General features: G+C 38.8%; 1 protein-coding gene across 3 annotated transcripts in view; it reads left to right on the top strand.

The window, feature by feature from the left end:
* Window positions 1-19,407, top strand: part of Enox2 (ecto-NOX disulfide-thiol exchanger 2) — a 341,843-nt gene that overhangs the window by 274,701 nt on the left and 47,735 nt on the right. For all 3 annotated transcript variants that reach the window (XM_055618080.1, XM_055618078.1, XM_055618081.1), the window contains 3 exons: window positions 4,041-4,247; window positions 11,805-12,038; window positions 15,748-15,960. In XM_055618080.1, coding sequence (XP_055474055.1) covers window positions 4,041-4,247; window positions 11,805-12,038; window positions 15,748-15,960 — 654 coding nt within the window. The remainder of the gene's footprint in view (window positions 1-4,040; window positions 4,248-11,804; window positions 12,039-15,747; window positions 15,961-19,407) is intronic.

Raw genomic sequence — 19,407 nt, 5'->3', positions numbered from 1 at the left:
CTCCATGTCTTACTATCCCCCCCCCCCTTATTTTATAAGATTCCCTGCACTCTACCCAGAGTTTGGTTATGAGTCTCAGCATCTGCTTTGATACACTACTGGGTAGAGTCTTTCAGAGGCCCTCTCTGGTAGGCTTTTCTCAGGTTTCCTGTTTTCTCTTTCTTCCAATGTCCATCCCATTTGTCTTTCTGAGTGAGGATTGAGTTAAAAAAAAATAAAATCTAAAATTCTTAATAACAGCTCAGATGTAGCCGGTGGTAGCTCAGTAACCAATTGGTTTCCCATAGTAAGGGGAACAAGGACTATTTCTAACAGGAACTCAATGGCTGGCTCTTTGACCTCCCCACCCCCCAAGGGAGGAGCAGTCCTGTTAGGCCACAGAGGAGGACTTTGCAGCCAGTCCTGAAGAGACCTGATAAAACAGGATCAGATGAATGGGGAGGAGGTCCCCCATCAGTGGACTTGGAAAGGGGCAGGGTGGAGATGAGGGAGGGAGGGTGGGATTGGGAGGGAATGAGGGAGTGGGATACAGCTGGGATACAGAGTTAATAAAATGTAACTGATAAGAAAAAAATAAAATTTAAAAAAATGAAAATAAAAAAACAAAAAAAAGAAAATGTACATTTAAATAATTTTTTTTAGATATAACATATTTTTTGAGATAGGTGATCATGATGTAGTTTTTACTATCCTAGAGTTCAGAGAAATCTGCCTGCCTCTGCTTCCCTAGTGCTGGGGTTAAAGGTCTTCACCATCATGCAAAGACAATCTTTGTTGAAGTTTAATAGTTGATAGAAAAATGGATACAATTAAGGACTGTCTACCTAATATATAATATTTCATAGTGAGAAACCCTTCAGCTGTGACTGACAATATTTAACTTCAGTAGATTTTAGTTAAAAATGGATTGAATGTATTATATTTCTTATGCAATAGAAAGTATTAAATGTGACTATGTAAATGTTAGCATAATTGAAAATAAGATTCAAATGATGTTTTCTTTCTTGAGTCACAGATAAAATATATTCAGTAAATATGTTGACATACTTTAAAAAAAAACATTCTTAATAACAAGTCCAAGTCTTTACTAACACTGCACTCCAGGTGTGTGGTAGGGTATTGAAAAGGCCCAGCTTTGGAGTTATGAGACATGGATTTAATAATAAGTATTAACACTGTAGTGACTCCTGTTTATTAGGAAGGCAAGATGAGCTAGGTAGGGTTTGTACAATATCCAATATGGACAATATATATCAATAGTCATACAAAAACAAATCCATTTAAGGTAGGGAATGGTGCCCTCATTTAAAAGATTGAGAACAGAAGTTTTCACAGTCTGTGTTACTTTGTCATGGTAACACAGATAATGAATAAGCTTTACATACAGGTTTTTTTGTTCCAAGTTTAAGGTGTCTTTATTTAATGGGATGTCCTTGAATGAGACCCTCTTTTTTCTCTGTAGTATCACAAGTTTAGAATGCTCATTAGCTTTCATCCCTACCTACATACTGAGTCTGCCTGATAAGCTTCAAAAACATGCACAGATACACCACCTTTAACTAATTATGTCAGCCTTATTGGTGTGGGGCCCAGTATTATTTGCTTAACTCCCAAGTTGATTCTTTCATGATAGCAGAGTTAAGAATAACTGGAATTATGATTGTGACACAATTTTCCAGTTGTTAAAAACTCAAAAGCCTAAGTCTAAAGCAATTATCAACCCCTTTCTTACCTTTCTACTAAATGACAACCTCACTTGCGAAAAGTAGGATAGTTCAGACTCCTGCTCACTCAATAATGTTCTCTTTTCCTCTAAGCCTCTCATATGAAACACACAGCAAAAAATAAAATAAAGTTATCCCTTCTTCCTCCCTATCAACTAAGTATGTGGGAAATGTCATCATGAGAAACTCCATCTTCTCAACCACCCCAGAAAGATGTGCAGCCGTAAGACAATGGGCATATTACTAGTCAAGGAAGCTCCCAAATCTACTGCTTTCCAACTTGGATAAGACTCAGGTAGACACTTCATTCTCATCTGTGAGTGAGATGTATTTATTTTCACAGGGGAGCTGTACTCCCTGATTGTTGAGCTCTTCAAATCTTGAGCTGGGAAAATTATGAATGAGAAGAATGGATTACACAAAATAAACCCTTGCAGACACAAAGCAACACCAGAAGAAGAAAAGAAACACGGCCAGCATGCTTTGTTTTGTTTGGCTTTGAACTGTAGGTTTTCACTTAAAAATGCTTTGAAACATATAGAGTAACAAGGAGGTGACAGATCCAACAGCCTTTCTGTATACGATGAGTGAAACACATTTTTTTAAACAGAGGGAGAGTCATGTCATTAGGGAGTTTTTAATGATCCTCCAGATCAAGATTTATCTCACTTTAGTTTTCTTTTTCTCATTTATTTATTTTATTCTCTTTACATCCCTGTATCCCCTTTTCTTCTCCTCTACCAGTCCCACCTTCCCTCCCTTCTCCCATATGCCATTCACCCCAGCTCATCAAGTTGCATCAAGTCTGAATATGTCCTCTTCCCCTGTCAGCTGCTAAGGCAGTCCTGCCAGGGGGACTTGATCTAAAGGCTAGCAAATGAGTCTATGTCCCATGCAGGCCCACTTCCCTTACTAGAGGACCCACTTGAATCCTGAGCTGCCCATCTGCTACATCTTTGTAGGCGGTCTAGGTCCAATTCATGCATGGTCCTTGGTTGATGCTTCAGTCTCAGCAAATGCCTCTGGGCCCTGGTTAGTTGGCTCAGTTGTTTTTCATGTGGAGCTCCTGTCACTTTTGGGTCCTTTTCTCTTTCCTCCCACTATTCCCTAAGAGTTCCTATGCATTGACCAGTGTTTGCCTGTGAATCTCAGCATCTGTTTTGAGGCACTGCTAGGTAGAGTTTTTCTCTTCAGATCATACAAATCTTTTTTTAAATCTTTTTTCTGATTTTTAATTTTTTATTATTATTTATTACTGTTTATTCACTTTGTATCCCAGCTGTAGCCCCCTTCCTCATCTCCTCATGGTCACACCCTCCCTCCTGCTAATCTATTGATAGAGGAGGACCTCCTCCCCTAGTATCTGACCTTAGCCCATCAGGTCTCATCAGGACTGGCTGGATCCTCTTTCTCAGTGGCTTAGTAAGACCGCCTTGCCAGGGGGAGATGATCAAAGAGCCAGCCACTGAGTCCATGTCAAAGAGAGCCCCTGTTCCCCTTGCTAGGGAACCCACATGGAAACTGAGCTGCCCATTAGCTACATCTGATCAGGGGGTCTAGGTCCTCTTCGTGCATGGTCCTTGGTTGGTGCCTCAGACCTACACAGATCATATAAATCTTTTGCTTTTTGTTAATGTTTTTTCAGGCAAGCTTAGTGTCTCTGCAGTCTAATGCCGCTTTAAATGCTGCAAGATTGCCTTTGGAGCTCACTACTCCAGCAAAAAATTACAGGAAAGTCTTGTTTGTATTTATATTTTTAAAAATTTGTAAAAATATAACAGGGATACTTTCTGTTTTGATTTGTTTAACCAAGCCATTCTAACAGCTATAAATGCTTTTGTAAATATTCACCTTGTGATTTTCAAAGTAGTCATGAACTGCTTCTTTTAATATACATTAGTAGAATGTAGTAATTGCCATCTGAACTAGGCAGATGCTCTGTCAGGGACTGTGGGTGAACAGACTGCTGAACATAATTAACTAAACTAAATGGGATTTCCCCTACTTACTATTCTTGATCCAAATGACAAAAATGTACTGGCTTATCACAGCAAAAGTAAGGAATGAAACTAATGAGCTCTAGATGGGACAGCCAGTCAGAATGTGTCTTTATTCCATTACAATCACAGGCATTAAATCACTGGATAAAATGCTTTTCAGGTTTATGCAATAAATTTTCTTTGAACAGAGACAAGCACCATGGAGGCTAACATTTTGGGGGGACAATAGGACTATGTCTGAAAAAGAGTCAGGTTTAAAGAGGTCTTTCCCATGCAAATATTTTTTAATTTAAGATATTTTTGCCTTTAAATTTAGATCTCCCACCACCTGCAACACGAGAAAGACCGCCAGGGTGTAAGACAGTGTTTGTGGGTGGCCTGCCTGAAAATGGAACAGAGCAGATTATTGTGGAAGTGTTTGAGCAATGTGGAGAGATCATTGCTATCCGGAAGAGCAAAAAGAACTTCTGTCACATTCGCTTTGCTGAGGAGTACATGGTGGACAAAGCCCTTTATCTTTCTGGTAAGTGTTAGCATGTGGCGATCATGCTGTTCACAGGGTACAATGTGGAGATCTGTGAGCAGAGTATTTGGGTCATTAGCAGCAGTGTGTAAGTTAAAGGACTCCCTGTACCTTAAGGTATGGAAAAGGCACGTTGCCTCCTCTCCAGCCTTCCTCCTTAAAGCCTCATTAAAGTTCTGAACTATCTGTAAAACAACTTTAGATTTTACACGTGGCATTAAAGATGTGGGCAACAGGCTCTGTCTCTGTGTCATATCTCAATTCTTCCTGCACTCATGTCCCAACTACACAGTAAATTCTAGTTCCTAGAATGTGCCACAATGTTTTAAATCTATTCCTCTGCTACAATTACTTTGCCCATGCCAATCCAACACACACACACATACACACATACACACATACACACATACACATATACACACACATCCTCATGCCCTTATGCTACAGCTAAAGTATAAAGTCTCTGGAAAGCTTTCTCTAATTTATCTGTCCTATCTTCCCCAAGATGGTTTAAGTACTCTTTCCTGAGTGCTGTGACAGCACTTGGTACTTTATTCTAATGTGATATCTATTACACCATTCTAAAATGCATGCTTCTGCATCCATCTGATAAAGCAAACCACTGCTAATAATAATGATGACTGACAGGAAAGAACGCCATAGGGAATAGAAAGATAATGGAAAAGAGAGTGAAAGAGGGATGGAAAGAATATAAATGTTTCGTGTGTGTGTGTGTGTGTGTGTGTTTGCCATGGTCTGCATTTAGAAGTCAGGCAACAATTTACCATAATCAGTTCTCTCCTATCACTTGAGTTTCCAAGGATCAAACTCAGGTCCTTAAGCTTGGCACCAGTTGTCGTTACCCATTGAACCATCTGGCAAGAACATAAAGGTTGCTCTTGCAACATGTCTTTGACAAAGTGAAAGGATTTTCTGGTGAATAGTTGTAGTGAGATTGGCCTCCATAGGCTTATATGTTTGAATAGTTGGTCCCCAATTGGTGGAACTATTTGAAAAAGATTAGGATGTATGTCCTTGTTGGAAGAGATGGGCAACTGGAGGTAAGTTTTAAGGTTTGAAAAGCCTATGACCTTCCCAGTTAGCTCTCCCTGCTTCCTACTTGTGTATAAGTTTGTAAGTTTTCAGCTACTACTCCAATGTCATGTCTGCCTGCCTGTTGCCATGCTCCCCACCAAGATGGTCAGGAACACTACCTCTGAAACTGCAAGCCACAATAAACTCTTTGTTCTCTAAGTTTTCTTGGTTGTCATGTCTTATCACAGCAATAGAAAAGTAACTAAGGCAATACCGAAAAGAAAAAAAAAAAAAAAACCATATAAGCAAAATAACAAAACTGAAAAGCTTTGGCAAACATGCAGAATATAACAAGGTGGTTTGTGTTTTAGGCAAACATGAGAGAGGGTTGGAAAATATAAGTTGTTAGCTTACATTGAAGGTATAAGCAACTGGGTTTTTACTCCCCAAGTAATAGTATAGAAGACAATTTTTAACTAGAAAAGTGATTTTCTCTCATTTCTGTGTGAAAATGGATTGGAGGGAAGAAGAGAAAGAAGAAGTGAAGGTCAGTTTAAAGCCTACTGTAATAGACCAGGGAAAAAGTAATGAGAATTTGCAAAAATGGGCTACTAACATAGGGAAAGAGAAGGAGCATTAGATTAAGAATACAAGTGCTACAGAATCTAACTACTAAAGATTAGACAGCACTTAGCAACAACAATTGAACAGTCCACAATAGATTATTTTAATAAGATTGCAAAGGTTTAAAAAGCCTTAAATAGACATAAAAGAAAACATACTATTCAGGAGGCACCCATCTGAACATGACTGAAATCTATTCTCTGTTTACAGTCATCTCCTACAAATATCTGCAGGGCTGCCAAATGAAAGATGACTGACAATCAGTGTTGTGAAAATAACTAAAATTTGCCCTTTAAAATTGAGCATTCTCCTGGGGAAGGGTCATGGGTGCCACAAAATCTCTTGAATCAGATTCTTCTTTTGTTGTAAAGTATAAAAGAAAGAGGGGAAACAAACAAAACAACAACAACAAGAAGAAGAAAAACAATTATAAAACATGTTGCAGGAATGCAGGAAGAATCATTTTTTGTGGGAGTGGAAGCTCCTTTGGGTCCACACAACCCTATAGTGCTTTCATGTTCTCATCTCTTGTATAATTCATTTGTAGCTCCAGTTTTCTAATGGCTTAGGTGACCAGTAAAAGGAATGGGTATGCAAGTAGACTATCCAACTGTAAAGGGTCTTAAACAAGTTTGTTGATAAAATGTTTGTTATTTTTTTCTTTTCTAAAAGAAATATGTGACGGGGGAGTTCCTCCTCCCCTTCCATCTGACCCTAGCCTATCAGGTCTCATCAGGACTGTCTGTATTGTCTTCCTATGGACTTGTAAGGCTGCTCCCCAATCAGGTAGAGTTGATCAAAGAGCCAACCCCTGAGTTCATGTCAAAGACAGTCCCTCTTCCCATTACTAGGGAACCCTCCTGGACACTGAGCTGCCATGGGCTACATCTATTTTGGGTATTCTAGGTTATCCTCATGCATGGTCCTTGTTTGGAGTATCAGTCTCAGAAAAGACCCCTGGGCCCATATTTTTTTATTCTGTTACTCTCCTTGTGAAGCTCCTCTCCCCTCTATGTCTTTCTATCTCCCACTTCTTTCATATGATTCCCTGCACTCTACCCAAAATTTGGCTATGAGTCTCCCCTATCATTGGACTGGGGGAGGGGCATAGGAGAAAAAGAAGGGAGGGTGGGATTGGAAGGGGATGGAAGAGGGAGCTACAGCTGGGATACAAAGTGAATAAGCTGTAATTAATAAAAATAAAATAAAATTTAAAAAAGAAAAAGAGGTGCTTTACTATGACTTGAACTTTTTAATTAATAAAGCCCTGAGGGGTCTATTAATTCACAAAAAAAAATGTGGCACCCTTTATGCTATCATCTATCATCTATTCTTACACTAATAGAAACATATAGCTATTATAATTGATAAACATAATTCAAAATACAATTATATAATCTGTGATATATGATACAGAGTTGAAACCATCACCAACCATTAAAGAAATTAATATACCATTTATTTCCTAAAGCTTCCCTTGTCCCTCTTTTGTAATTCTCTTTTTCCTTTTATTTCATTGTCAGGAAATCACTTATCTGTTCTTTATCAGATTACTAGGAATTTCTTGGAACTTCTGTAAGTGGGATTATGATCTCATTTGCCCACTGCTTAAATTTCCTTTAACAGTTTTCACAAGTCAGTTTTGGATGACGTCTTTCAGAATTTGTATGTTTCAGAAAGAATGAATGTTAGCATTCAGGAAGCTAAGGAGGGAGAATGATATGTTTCAACCCAGCCGGGGCTGCAAAGCAAGAAACTGTTTCAAAAGTAAGAAAATGACTATTTTTGTTTGAAAAAAATCATTTTCATTATTTTGTTTTCAAGATTATAATATAATTACATCATTTTTCTCTTCATTTTCTCCAAAGCATCGCATATACCTCTTTCTGCTCTCTTTCATTAATTGCCATTAATTGTATATATGAGTATATTCTAAAAAAATTGCTCAGTGTGTATAATGTTACTTGTATGTATGTTTTCAGGGCTGACCATTTGGTATTGGGTAACCAAGTAGTGGAGCTACACATTGTTGTTATTCTTATAAATTAATGCTCTTGAGCTTTTATTCAGAGATAAAAGCATGAAATTTAGGAAATCTTTGTCCTTTTTTTTTTAATAACTGAAATCCTTTTATTCTGGTTTTAGAGTTGCTAACATACTCAGGCAAAAAGAACATATAATAAAGTGATAAAAAAAAGTTTGCTGGGCATGGTGGCATACAACTTTAATACGACTTTGGATCCAATATAATGCATTAAATATCTTTGTGAAGACACGCTGATTCCTTAGCAAAATATTGAAGTTTGAAGTCCATAAAATTAACCCAGAATTAACTTTCTTTTTTTTTCTTTAAACATTTATACTTTAATATACAGTTATTAAAATATAACTACATCACTTTTGCCTTCCTTTTCCTCTTTCCAGCCCTCCCAATGTTTAAGATTCATAACCAAACCTCCGGCAGAATACAGGGAATAAAAAGGGGGGGGGGATTAATATGACCTGGAGAGGACAAGAGTTCCATAAGGACCAAATATATCTGGGCACAGGGGTCTTTTATGAGACTGTTTCTCCAAACAAGGACCATGTATGGATGCAACCTAGAGTCCCTGCTCAGATGTAGCCCTTTGTAGCTCAGTATCCAAGTGGGTACCCTAATAAGAAGAACAGGGACTGTTTCTGGCATGAACTCGATGGCGGGGTCTTTGACCCCCCCCCCCAGGGAAGAGCAGCCTTGCTAGGCCACAGAGGAGGACTTTACAGCCAGTCCTGAAGAGACCTGATAAAACAGGGTCAAATGAAAGGGGAGGAGGTTCTCCTTTATCAGTGGACTTGGAAAGGGGCAGGGAGGAAATCAGAATGGGAGGGTGGGATTGGGAGGGAAAGAGGGAGTGGGATACAACAGGGATACAACATTAACAAACTGTAACTAATATTAAAAAAAATTTAAAAAAGTTTATATATATGAAAAAAACAATAATAATCAAAGGAAAAGAATCAATCAGTTTGAAAGGAGGTGGAGGGTATATGGGAAGAATCTTTGTTCTTTTTTTTTCAAATTTTAAAAACTTATTTTATTGTGTTATTCTTTTTTTTAATTTTTTATTAATTACACTTTATTCATTTTGTATCCCCCCCATAAGCCCCTCCCTCCTCCCCTCCCGATCCCACCCTCCCTCCCCTTTCTGCATGTATGCCACTCCCCAAGTCCACTGATAGGGGAGGTTCTCCTCTCCTTTCTGATCTTAGTCTATCAGTTCTCATCAAAATTGGCTGCATTGTCCTTTTAAGGGTTGCTTTCTAAGCACTGTTTGGCAGGACAAAAGCAAGCCTGGGGCAAATTTTCCTTCACTAGTAAGGCAAACTTTTCTGGTTACCCAGTCTCTATTATGTATGAGATTTTTCTCCTCTGTTAAGTGGGGAAAGGAGCTATTTTCAGACATGTGTGAGCTCCAGAGATTACAGCTTCTAACACTCTGATGGTTTCCACTTAGGTGTATAGACATCAGTATCCTGATAAATTATTGTGGCAGTCTCTGAAGATCTCTTCTGCAATACTCTTCAGTTCTTCTCTGTGCAGATTCCTTCCTTCTGATACTCTGCATCATGAACTCTGTCTACCATAGTCCTCACAGAATCCCAGGGAAGAACAGCAGGCTATGTCTGAGCTTCCCATTCTGCACAAAGGCCTGGAAAACTTGTCTAGATAGTAGCATGGGAAAAATCACAGGGACCACCTCATTTGATTGTCTCCCACTGCTCACTGTCTTAATTGTTCAGTATCTCAAACACCATTGTTTCCTGTGATATAGATATATAATTTTACTTTTTAATGGAGGAGCATAAATGTGACCCTCTGTTGCTTATCCAGGAACAAAGTCTGTATTGGGCATTGCTCAGAAGAAGAGAAGAAAAGCTACGTTGCTTTCCAAATATAACATCACCAGCAGATATAAGTTCTGTCTCTACCAGCTGCATAGGGCAAGCTGTTTAACCTCTCTATCTTCTCTGATGTTTATTTTTCTCTTTGGTAAAATGTTTACCCTTATAGTACGTGTGGAAACTGAAATGAATATAAGTATTCATCTCAGCTTCTGAAGCACAAAATGTACTTACCAGTATGTTGTTTGTCAAGAAACTTTGCTTAGGCCAATATAACTGACACAAAAAGTAGAAGTAGGAAGTTGATCCTGGTTTTCTAAATCCAACTTATATATGACTGTTATAATCACATCAACATTTTTTAGTATCCCAAACTATGTAACACCCCTTCCCATCTATTTAATTTCTCCTCCTGAAACTAAAGTAATCCAGAATTCCCAACTCCCAACTGTATCCAAGAAACAATTTTTTAAAATTCATTTATAAGCTAATGCATATACATTTCACCAGAGTTCTATGGGATGGTGTAACTTACATTCTTGAAATTATCCAAAAGCACCACATTGAGAAATGCATTTTCCATTCTTTCCAGCCGTTGGTACAATAGAAGGCTCTTTCTTTCATTGATTTTGTTTTTTTTTTTCTTATTCTTGTGTTTATATGCAAATGTATGATGTGTTTGCATGTAGCATGAGCACACTTGTGTGTGTGAATTTGAGCATGTATGTCAGTCCTTGTCTTCCATCTTGTTTGCAGCAGGGTCTCTTGATCACTGTTGTGATGCCTTGCCAGCTTGCACTTGAGCTCCTGAGGATCCTCCTAACATTTGGTACCATGCCGGACTTTTTATGGGAAGTCTGAGAATTTGGAATCAGTTTCTTGTAGTTATACAGCAAGTGCTTTACTCACTGAGCCATATCCTGAGCCCCAGTGCTCATTCTTGTGTCATGTAAGATGTCAAAGTAGAGAAAAAGCACACCTAAAATCTCATTCAAACCCATAGAAGAGAAAGCTTTTATTAAAGGTATTTTCTTCATGGTCCAGAAAATGATCTGCTATAACTATACTTTCCATTTTTAATGAATGAGTTTATTAAGTATATGATAAACCAAAGTAAAAGAAGAAAATGGTAGAACAAAATATCATCAAACTAGGTACTCAAAATCCAGAAATCTAGTAGGGAAGCTCCACTAATGCAGTCATCAGAGATGACTGAGAGAATCCCAGGCAGAGCAGAATATTCCCTTTGATAAGTGCTCTAAGTAAAAGAACAACAGCATAAAGATAACATGCTAAAAACGGAGGCTCACAAGCATATAACAGACTGGAGAAACCCTGGTACCACAGCCAGCTGAAGTTCCCAAACAAGATTCATGGGCAGAACAAAATATTCCCTTGAATGAGGCTTCCAAGTTTGGTTGTTGTAGTGGGTTTTTTGTTTGTTTGTTTGTTTTGTTTTGTTTTGTTTTGTTTAAGACATAGAATTAGCATTGTCAAATTGGGCCGTCACAGCTTCCATCAGTATCTAACTGGCAAAGTTTAACCAGCCAACTGAAGTTTCCAGTTAAGCTTGGTCTCCATTGATGAGCTTTCTATGGCTAAATTTCTGGATCTTTACCACTGTAGATACCTTTATATAATGGGATAAAAAATAGTAACATCTGTTGGAAATGATTTACTTTCTAGCTGCTCTCAAGGGTAGGGTGTTTTTTACTCTTGGGCTGTTTGGAAGTTCTTTCCTTCTCCCTATCACAGAGTATAAGTGGGCTCCCCAGGCCCAGACAAGAAGCTTTGGAAGACACTTTGAGAAACCATACATGACAACTTACCAATAAAGCATACTTTACAAAATGAGATGATAATCTAAGTCTTGATGATTCACCATGATATCACTGGGACAGAATATGGTGTTGTGCCATCACTAATGAAACCATCTCTAATACACTGACCTTGACAAAGTACATGTAGTTGTTGGCTTACTCGTCTCTTCTCACTTCCCCCACTCCTTTAATTTAGGTTACCGAATTCGCCTGGGCTCTAGTACTGACAAGAAGGACACAGGCCGACTTCATGTTGACTTTGCCCAAGCTCGAGATGACTTATATGAGTGGGAGTGTAAACAGCGTATGCTAGCAAGAGAGGAGCGTCACCGTAGACGGATGGAAGAAGAAAGACTTCGTCCACCATCCCCACCCCCCGTGGTCCACTATTCAGATCATGAATGCAGCATTGTTGCTGAAAAACTAAAAGGTATTAGAAGTATTTAAGAGCCATGATTATATGAACTCTTTTCTTTGGGAATTGTAATAAATATCAGTGTGCTGTTGTTGGTTACCCTTTTAATTTCTGACTAATAGATCTTAGTATTTCTTGTGTTGGAGGCTTGCTGACAGTACCAAGTGACTTAAGAACCAGGAAATTTGTCCATCCCACCTGTGTCTCAGTTACCTTATTGTCTCAAAGGTTGGCACTTTTCTCTGCAGACACTGGATAACTAATAAGAAATAGTTTCCCACTTGCCATACCAGAAAATTTAGGTGTGATGGTTTAGGACTTACGTGTGCCCCTTTCTTAGTGGGTACAAGTGAGAATTGAGTTTTCAGTCAGTGAGTACATCAGCATGACAGAATTAACTGGATATGACCCTGTAAAATTCCAGCACAGCTCTCTTTCTAAAGATGGCATAATGAGCTGGTATTGTGGGACATGCTTATAATCCCAACACTCTGGAGGCAGAAGCAGGATGATCACCAAGAATTGCAAGGCAGCCTGGGTTATAAAATGAACTCCTATATCAAAATAAATAGATAAAAAACAAAGATGGCAAAATGGAGGCCCAGAAATTAGTCACTATGTGTATGTATTGATTACCCAGAAGACTTAGCTACTACCTAGGAAAAGACGCCTTTATTGTTGTTAAAGGCCATGGTATTCTAAAGCAGCTATGGACACTTCTAATTATTACTAAGCCAAACTCCTTTTTCTTTAGTTTAGATTCCTGTCTTGCTTGATTCTTAGAGCTATTTTGCTAATTTGGCATTAATCACCTTGACTATTCTCTTGTCTTAGTAACTCAAATCCAATCTCTTATTTTCTGAGTACAGTTGATTTTATTGAATGGATGCTGCTGTCCCATTGATCTTAGTGATGACACTGACTTATCTCTAATGGCATAAATATGCCCTGCTTTTGTATTTTCATTCCACTAATTCTGCTTTCCAAATAAATAGGTCTCATTTGCCAAACTTGTTCACATCACACTTAAGAAATCTCTTTGATTGATTTTTACTTTCTGCAATGGAAAAAAAAAAAGAAACCATACCATCCCAAACTGAACTGAAATAATGGTATACTTTGAAACACTGGAGAAGCCTTCACAATCGTAGGATGCCAGCTTTAAGACTTGTCTATTTACATGACACGAAACAAGATACTTTACTTTTAAAAAGAAGAAAAGAATTTACTGGTCACACAGCCATCAAGAGAAGCACAATCCAAGTCAACATTACACCCATCAGAATGGCCAAGATGAAAATCTCAAGGGACAACACATGCTGGAGAGGTTGTGGAGAAAGGGGAACCCTTCTCCACTGCTGGTGGGAATGTAAACTGGTACAACCACTCTGGAAATCAATCTGGCGCTTTCTCAGACAACTAGGAATAGCGCTCCCTCAAGATCCAGCCATACCACTCCTAGGCATATACCCAAAAGAGGCGCAAGTACACAACAAGGACATTTGTTCAACCATGTTTGTAGCAGCTTTATTTGTAATAGCCAGAAGCTGGAAACAACCCAGATGCCCCTCAACTGAAGAATGGATGCAGAAACTGTGGTACATCTATACAATGGAGTATTACTCAGCAATGAAAAATAAGGAAATCATGAAATTTGCAGGTAAATGGTGGGACTTGGAAAGGATCATCCTGAGTGAGTTGTCCCAGAAGCAAAAAGACATGCATGGTATATACTCACTCATATAAACATACAATATAGAATAAACCCACTAAAAGCTGTACATCTAAACAAACTAAGCAAAAGAGAGGACCCTAACTAAAATGTTCAATCCCCATCCTGAAAGGCAAAGAGGATGTACATCAGAAGAAAACGAAAATAGGAAACAACGTCGGAACCCGCTACAGAGGGCCTCTGAAAGCCAGAAGAAAACAGGAAACAACCTTGAAACCTGCCACAGAGGGCCTCTGAAAGCTTCTGCAGTATAGACTGTCAAAGCAGATGCTGAGCCTGATGGCCAACTGATGGGCAGAGTGAATGGAATTTTATGTAAGAAGTGGGAAATAGTAAGAGCTGGAGGGAACGGGAACTCCACAAGCAGAGCAACAGAACAAGATAATTTGAACACAGGGAACTTCCCAGAGACTCATACTCCAACCAAGGACTATTTGTGGAGATGACCTGGAACCCCTGCACAGGTGTAGCCCATGGCAGTTCAGTGTCCAAGTGGGTTACATAGTAATGGGAAGAGGGACTGCCTCTGACATAATCTGATTGGCCTGCTCTTTGATCACTTCCCCCTGGGGGGGGAGCAGCCTTACCAGGCCACAGTAGAGGACAATGCAGCCACTTTTGATGAGAACTGATAGACTAAGATCAGAAAGAAGGAGAGGAGGACCTCCCCTATCAGTGGACTTGGGGAGTGGCATGCATGCAGAAAGGGGAGGGAGGGTGGGATTGGCAGGGGAGGAGGGAGGGGCTTATGGGGGGATACAAAATGAATAAAGTGTAATTAATAAAAAATAAATAAAAGATTTAAAAAAAAAAAGACCATATCCAAGTAATGAAATGAAAAGCTGCTGCATGGGGAGGAGTCATCTACTGTTGTCTCTGCACTGAAAAGTGGGAGGGGCAAGAAAATAAAATTGCAGAGCAAGATATATCTGTTTGACAGAGAGCTTCTATCCAGAGGGGGATGTGAAGCTATAGAATGCAACTTCAATGAATGCTGTTAGAATCTATCTCACAGGTCTATAAGAACAGAGTATGCAAGTAGCTAGCTCAGGAAGCTGGCTGGCCTGGAAGGTTTGGAACAGCTATATTTTATTAACATTACAGAATGGCTCCTGATGAACTGCAGAAATCTACCTGGAGGCAAGAGAAAAAGGTGTGAGGACATACAGAAATAAAAGGAACAACATCAAAGTACATTGTGCCTAGGACTAAGTGGAAGGGCTAGAGCTCAGGATTGGATTCCAGTGTAATGTTAAAAAGGGTTGAAGATAAAAATGCATATAGATAAAGAACTACCCACTGAGCTCTTTCCTTAGGCCCTCTCCATAAGTATAATCACATGTTTCCAGGGTAAAAGATACTGATATATCCAGCTTAAGTGCAACATTTTCATTGGCTTCCATTATTAAAATGCAAGATTATAGAATTTTGAAGTTCCCTTGCTGCTAATTCCTCTCTCTTTCTCCCTCTCTATCTCCCTGTCTCTATCTGTGTGTGTGTGTGTATACGCATGTATGTCTGTGTCTTTCCCTCATCTCCCTCTTTACATCCATCTCTCAAATAACCAGATAAATTAAAAAAATTCCCAGTACATGAAAACTATAATAGTATAAAATGTGTTTTTTTTTCCTTTGAGGGAGTGAGGTGTGTGTGTGTGTGTGTGTGTGTGTGTGTGTGTGTGTGTGTGTGTACTGGGAATGAAAACTGGAGCCTCACACATACTTATATCCCCAGAAACTTTATGAAAGAAAAAAACCCTTGTCTTTCTGAAGCTCTTCATTAGCCATAACCAGTCAGCCTAGCCTTTTATTATTTCTTTATTCCTATGTGCTGCCTATGTACTCATGTGTGCATGTGAGGTTTCTTACCTTCATTAATTCATGTAACTATCATAGCAAAAGAGCCATGATGACACCTTTGCCAGCATATTGGGAAAATAGAATGAAATTTGGTCATTGTCAGTAGTTTTCAAAATAAACTCTTTTGTTTCAGATGATTCCAAATTCTCAGAAGCTGTGCAGACCTTGCTAACATGGATAGAGAGAGGAGAAGTGAACCGCCGCAGTGCCAACCATTTCTATTCCATGATCCAGTCAGCTAACAGCCACGTCCGCCGCCTGGTGAATGAGAAAGCTGCCCATGAAAAAGAGATGGAAGAAGCAAAGGAGAAGTTCAAGCAGGCCCTTTCTGGAATTCTCATTCAGTGTAAGTGGAAGTCACAGTTCTTCTGGAAGGCTGAAAGAGCCCTTCACATAATAACCACTTGCCCTGCATAGGATCTCAGACCCACAGAGCTTTCTATTTCAAGTGGCCAGCAAGATGACCTTCCTAACTACCTTGTTCTCTCCTTATATCAGTGGTTCTCAACCTTCCTAATGCTGTGACCATTTAATACAGTTCCTCATGTTGTGGTGACCTCAACCATAAAATTATTTTTGTTGCTACTGTCATGAATTGTGATGTAAATATCTCTGATATGCTGGACATCTGATATGCCGGACATCTGATATGCCACCACCAAAGGGGTCAGGATCCACATGTTGAGAACCACTGCCTTATCAAATCCTAAAGCTCTAATCAGAGGACATACGTGAGAACCCTGTGTTTCTCTACTTTAATTTCTTCATCTCTTCAGAAGCACTGGGATGTACATAGACCACATCTTCTTACAATCTTGGTACTCAGTGGAGGATTAGGATATTTTATTGCTGAAGTTAAGAGTATAGCAATAGAATTTTATAGCTGTGATTTTCAGATTTGCATGATTATGGTCATGTAAATACGATTTCAGTAACTTGTAGTAATGAAAATGATTATATGTTTCTAAGACAAGTACATGAAAAATAAACTTCCTACTTCTACAATTTCAATTTACTTTTTCTCTTCCATTATATTCACTAGATCTAACAGAAAGCATAGAGGTGAGAATCCACTGAAATTTTAAGTTATATGATATTTAAGCCATTTTAAGTTATATGATTTCAGATCAATCCAAGTACTTTTTAAAATTTATTTTTTAATTAATTACAGTTTATTCACTTTGTACCCCAGCTGTACACCATCCTTCATCCTCTCCCAAACACACCTTTCCTCCCTCTTCTCCTCTCATGCCCCTCTCCAAGTCTCCACTGATAGGAGAGATCCTTCTCCCCTTCCCTCTGAACCTAGCCTACCAGGTCTCAATCAGGACTGGCTGCATTGTCTTCCTCTGTGTCCTGGTAAAGCTCCTTCCCCTCAGTGGGAGGTGATAAATGAGCCATCCACCGAGTACATGTCAGAGACTGTCCCTGTACCCATTACTAGGGAATCCACTTGTACACTAAGCCACCATAGGCCACATCTGTGCAGTGGTCCTAGGTTATTGCCATGCATGGTCCTTTGTTGGAGTATCAGTCACAGAAAAGACTACTGTGCCCAGATGTTTTAGTTCTGTTGCTCTCCTTGTGGGGCTCCTGCCCCCTCCAAGTCTTTCTATCTCCCCCTTCTTTCATAAGATTTCCTGCACTCTGCCCAAAGTTTAGCTATGAGTCTCAGCATCTTCTTCAATACCCTACTGGGTAGAGTCTTTCAGAGGCCCTCTGTGGTAGGCTCCTGTCCTCCTCCCTTATTTCTCCCTCTTCCAATGTCTATCTCGTTTGCCTTTCTGATGGAGGATTGATCATCTTACCCAGGATCCGCCTTCTTGCTTAGCTTCTTTAGGTGTACAGATTTAGTATGTTTATATATATATATATAACATATATGTGTGTTATACATATATTATAAATAATTATATATAATATAAGCATATGTATTGTATATAATGTATATATTATAATATATGTTTATATTATATTATATGTCTAATATCCACTTATAAGTGAGTATATCCACTTCTGGGATACCTCATTCAGGATTAGCTTTTCTAGAACCATACCTGTAAATGTCATGATATCCTTGTTTTTAATTGCTGAGTAGTATTCCATGGTGTAAATGTACCACAATTTCTATATCGATTCTTCCCTTGAGGGACATCTGGGTTGTTTCCAGATTCTGTCTATTATGAATAAAGCTGCTACTAACATGACTGAGCACATGCCCTTATATTGTACTTGAGCGTGTTTTGGATGTATGCCTAGGATTGGTATAGCTGGATCTTGAGGAAGAGCTATTCCTAATTGTCTGAGAAAGCACCAGATTGATTTCCAAAGTTGTTTTACAAGTTCACATTCCCACCAGCAATGGAGGAGAGTTCCCCTTTCTCCACATCCTCTCCAACATGTGTTCTTGAGTTTTTTTTGTTTGTTTGTTTGTTTGTTTTTGTTTTTTTATCTTAGCCATTCTGGTGCGTAAAAGGTGAAATCTCAGGGTTATTTTGATGTACATTTCCCTGATATTTAGGGATGTTGAGCATTTCTTTAAGTGTTTCTCTGACATTTGTTATTCCTCTATTGAGAATTCTCTGTTTAGCTCTGTACTCCATTTTTTAATTGGGTTACTAGGTTTGTTGCTTTTCAAATTCTTGAGTTCGTTATATATTCCGATATTAGCCCTCTGTCAGATATAAGGTTGGTGAAGATCCTTTCCCAGGGTGTAGGCTGTCGTTTTGTACTGATAACAGTGTCCTTTACTTAACAGAAGGTGTTCAGTTCCATGAGGTCCCATTTATTGATCGTTGATCTTAGAGCCTGTGCTGTTGGTGTTCTGTTCAGGAAGTTGTCTCCTATGCCAATGAGGTCAAGACTCTTCCACACTTTTTTTTCTAAAAAATTTAGTGTGTCTGCTTTTATGTTAAGTTCTTTGATCAGTTTGTACTGTAGTTTTGTGCAAGTGATATATATGGATCATTTGCATTTTTCTACATATAGACTTCCAGTTAGACCTACACCATTTCTTGAAGATCCTTTGTATTTTCCATTGTATAGTTATGGCTTCTTCGTCAAAAATCAAGTATCTGTAGGCGTGTGAGTTCATTTCTGGGTCATCCATCCGATTCCATTGATCCACCATTCTGTTTCTATGACAGAACCATGCGGTTTTTATTACTATTTCTCTGTAGTACAATTTGAGATCAAAGATGGAGATAGGTCCAGACCACCTGTTGTTATACAGGATTCTTTTAGCAATTCCTTTTGTTTTTGTTGTTTTGTTTTGGGTTTTTTTGTTTGTTTGTTTTGTTTTTTCACGTGAAATTGCGAATTGTTCTTTCAAGTTCTGTAAAGAATTTTGTTGGTATCATGATGGGAATTGCATTGAATCTATAGATTGGTTTTGGCGGGATGGCCATTTTCAGTATGTTAATCCTGCCAAGCCATGAGCATGGGAGGTCTTTCCATCCTCTGATATCTTCTTCATTTTCTTTTTTCAGAGACTTGAAGTTTTTTTCAAACAGGTCCTTCACTTGCTTGGTTAAAGTCACAGTAAGGTACTTTATGTTATTAGTGGCTATTGTGAAGGGTGTAGTTTCCCTGATTTCTTTCTCAGCCCTTTTTTCTTTGGTATACAGGAGGGCTACTGATTTTTTTTAGTTAATTTTGTATCCAGCCACTTTGTTGAAGGTGTTTATCTGCTGAAGGATTTCTCTGATTGAATTTTTGGGGTTATTCATTTATACTATCATATCATCTGCAAATAGTGATACTTTGACTTCCTTTCTGATTTATATCACCTTCC

Source organism: Psammomys obesus, unplaced genomic scaffold, assembly GCF_907164565.1.
Source record: "Psammomys obesus unplaced genomic scaffold, mPsaObe1.curated_primary_1811, whole genome shotgun sequence".
NCBI lineage: Eukaryota > Metazoa > Chordata > Mammalia > Rodentia > Muridae > Psammomys > Psammomys obesus.
This window is presented reverse-complemented; position numbering and strand designations above follow the sequence as displayed.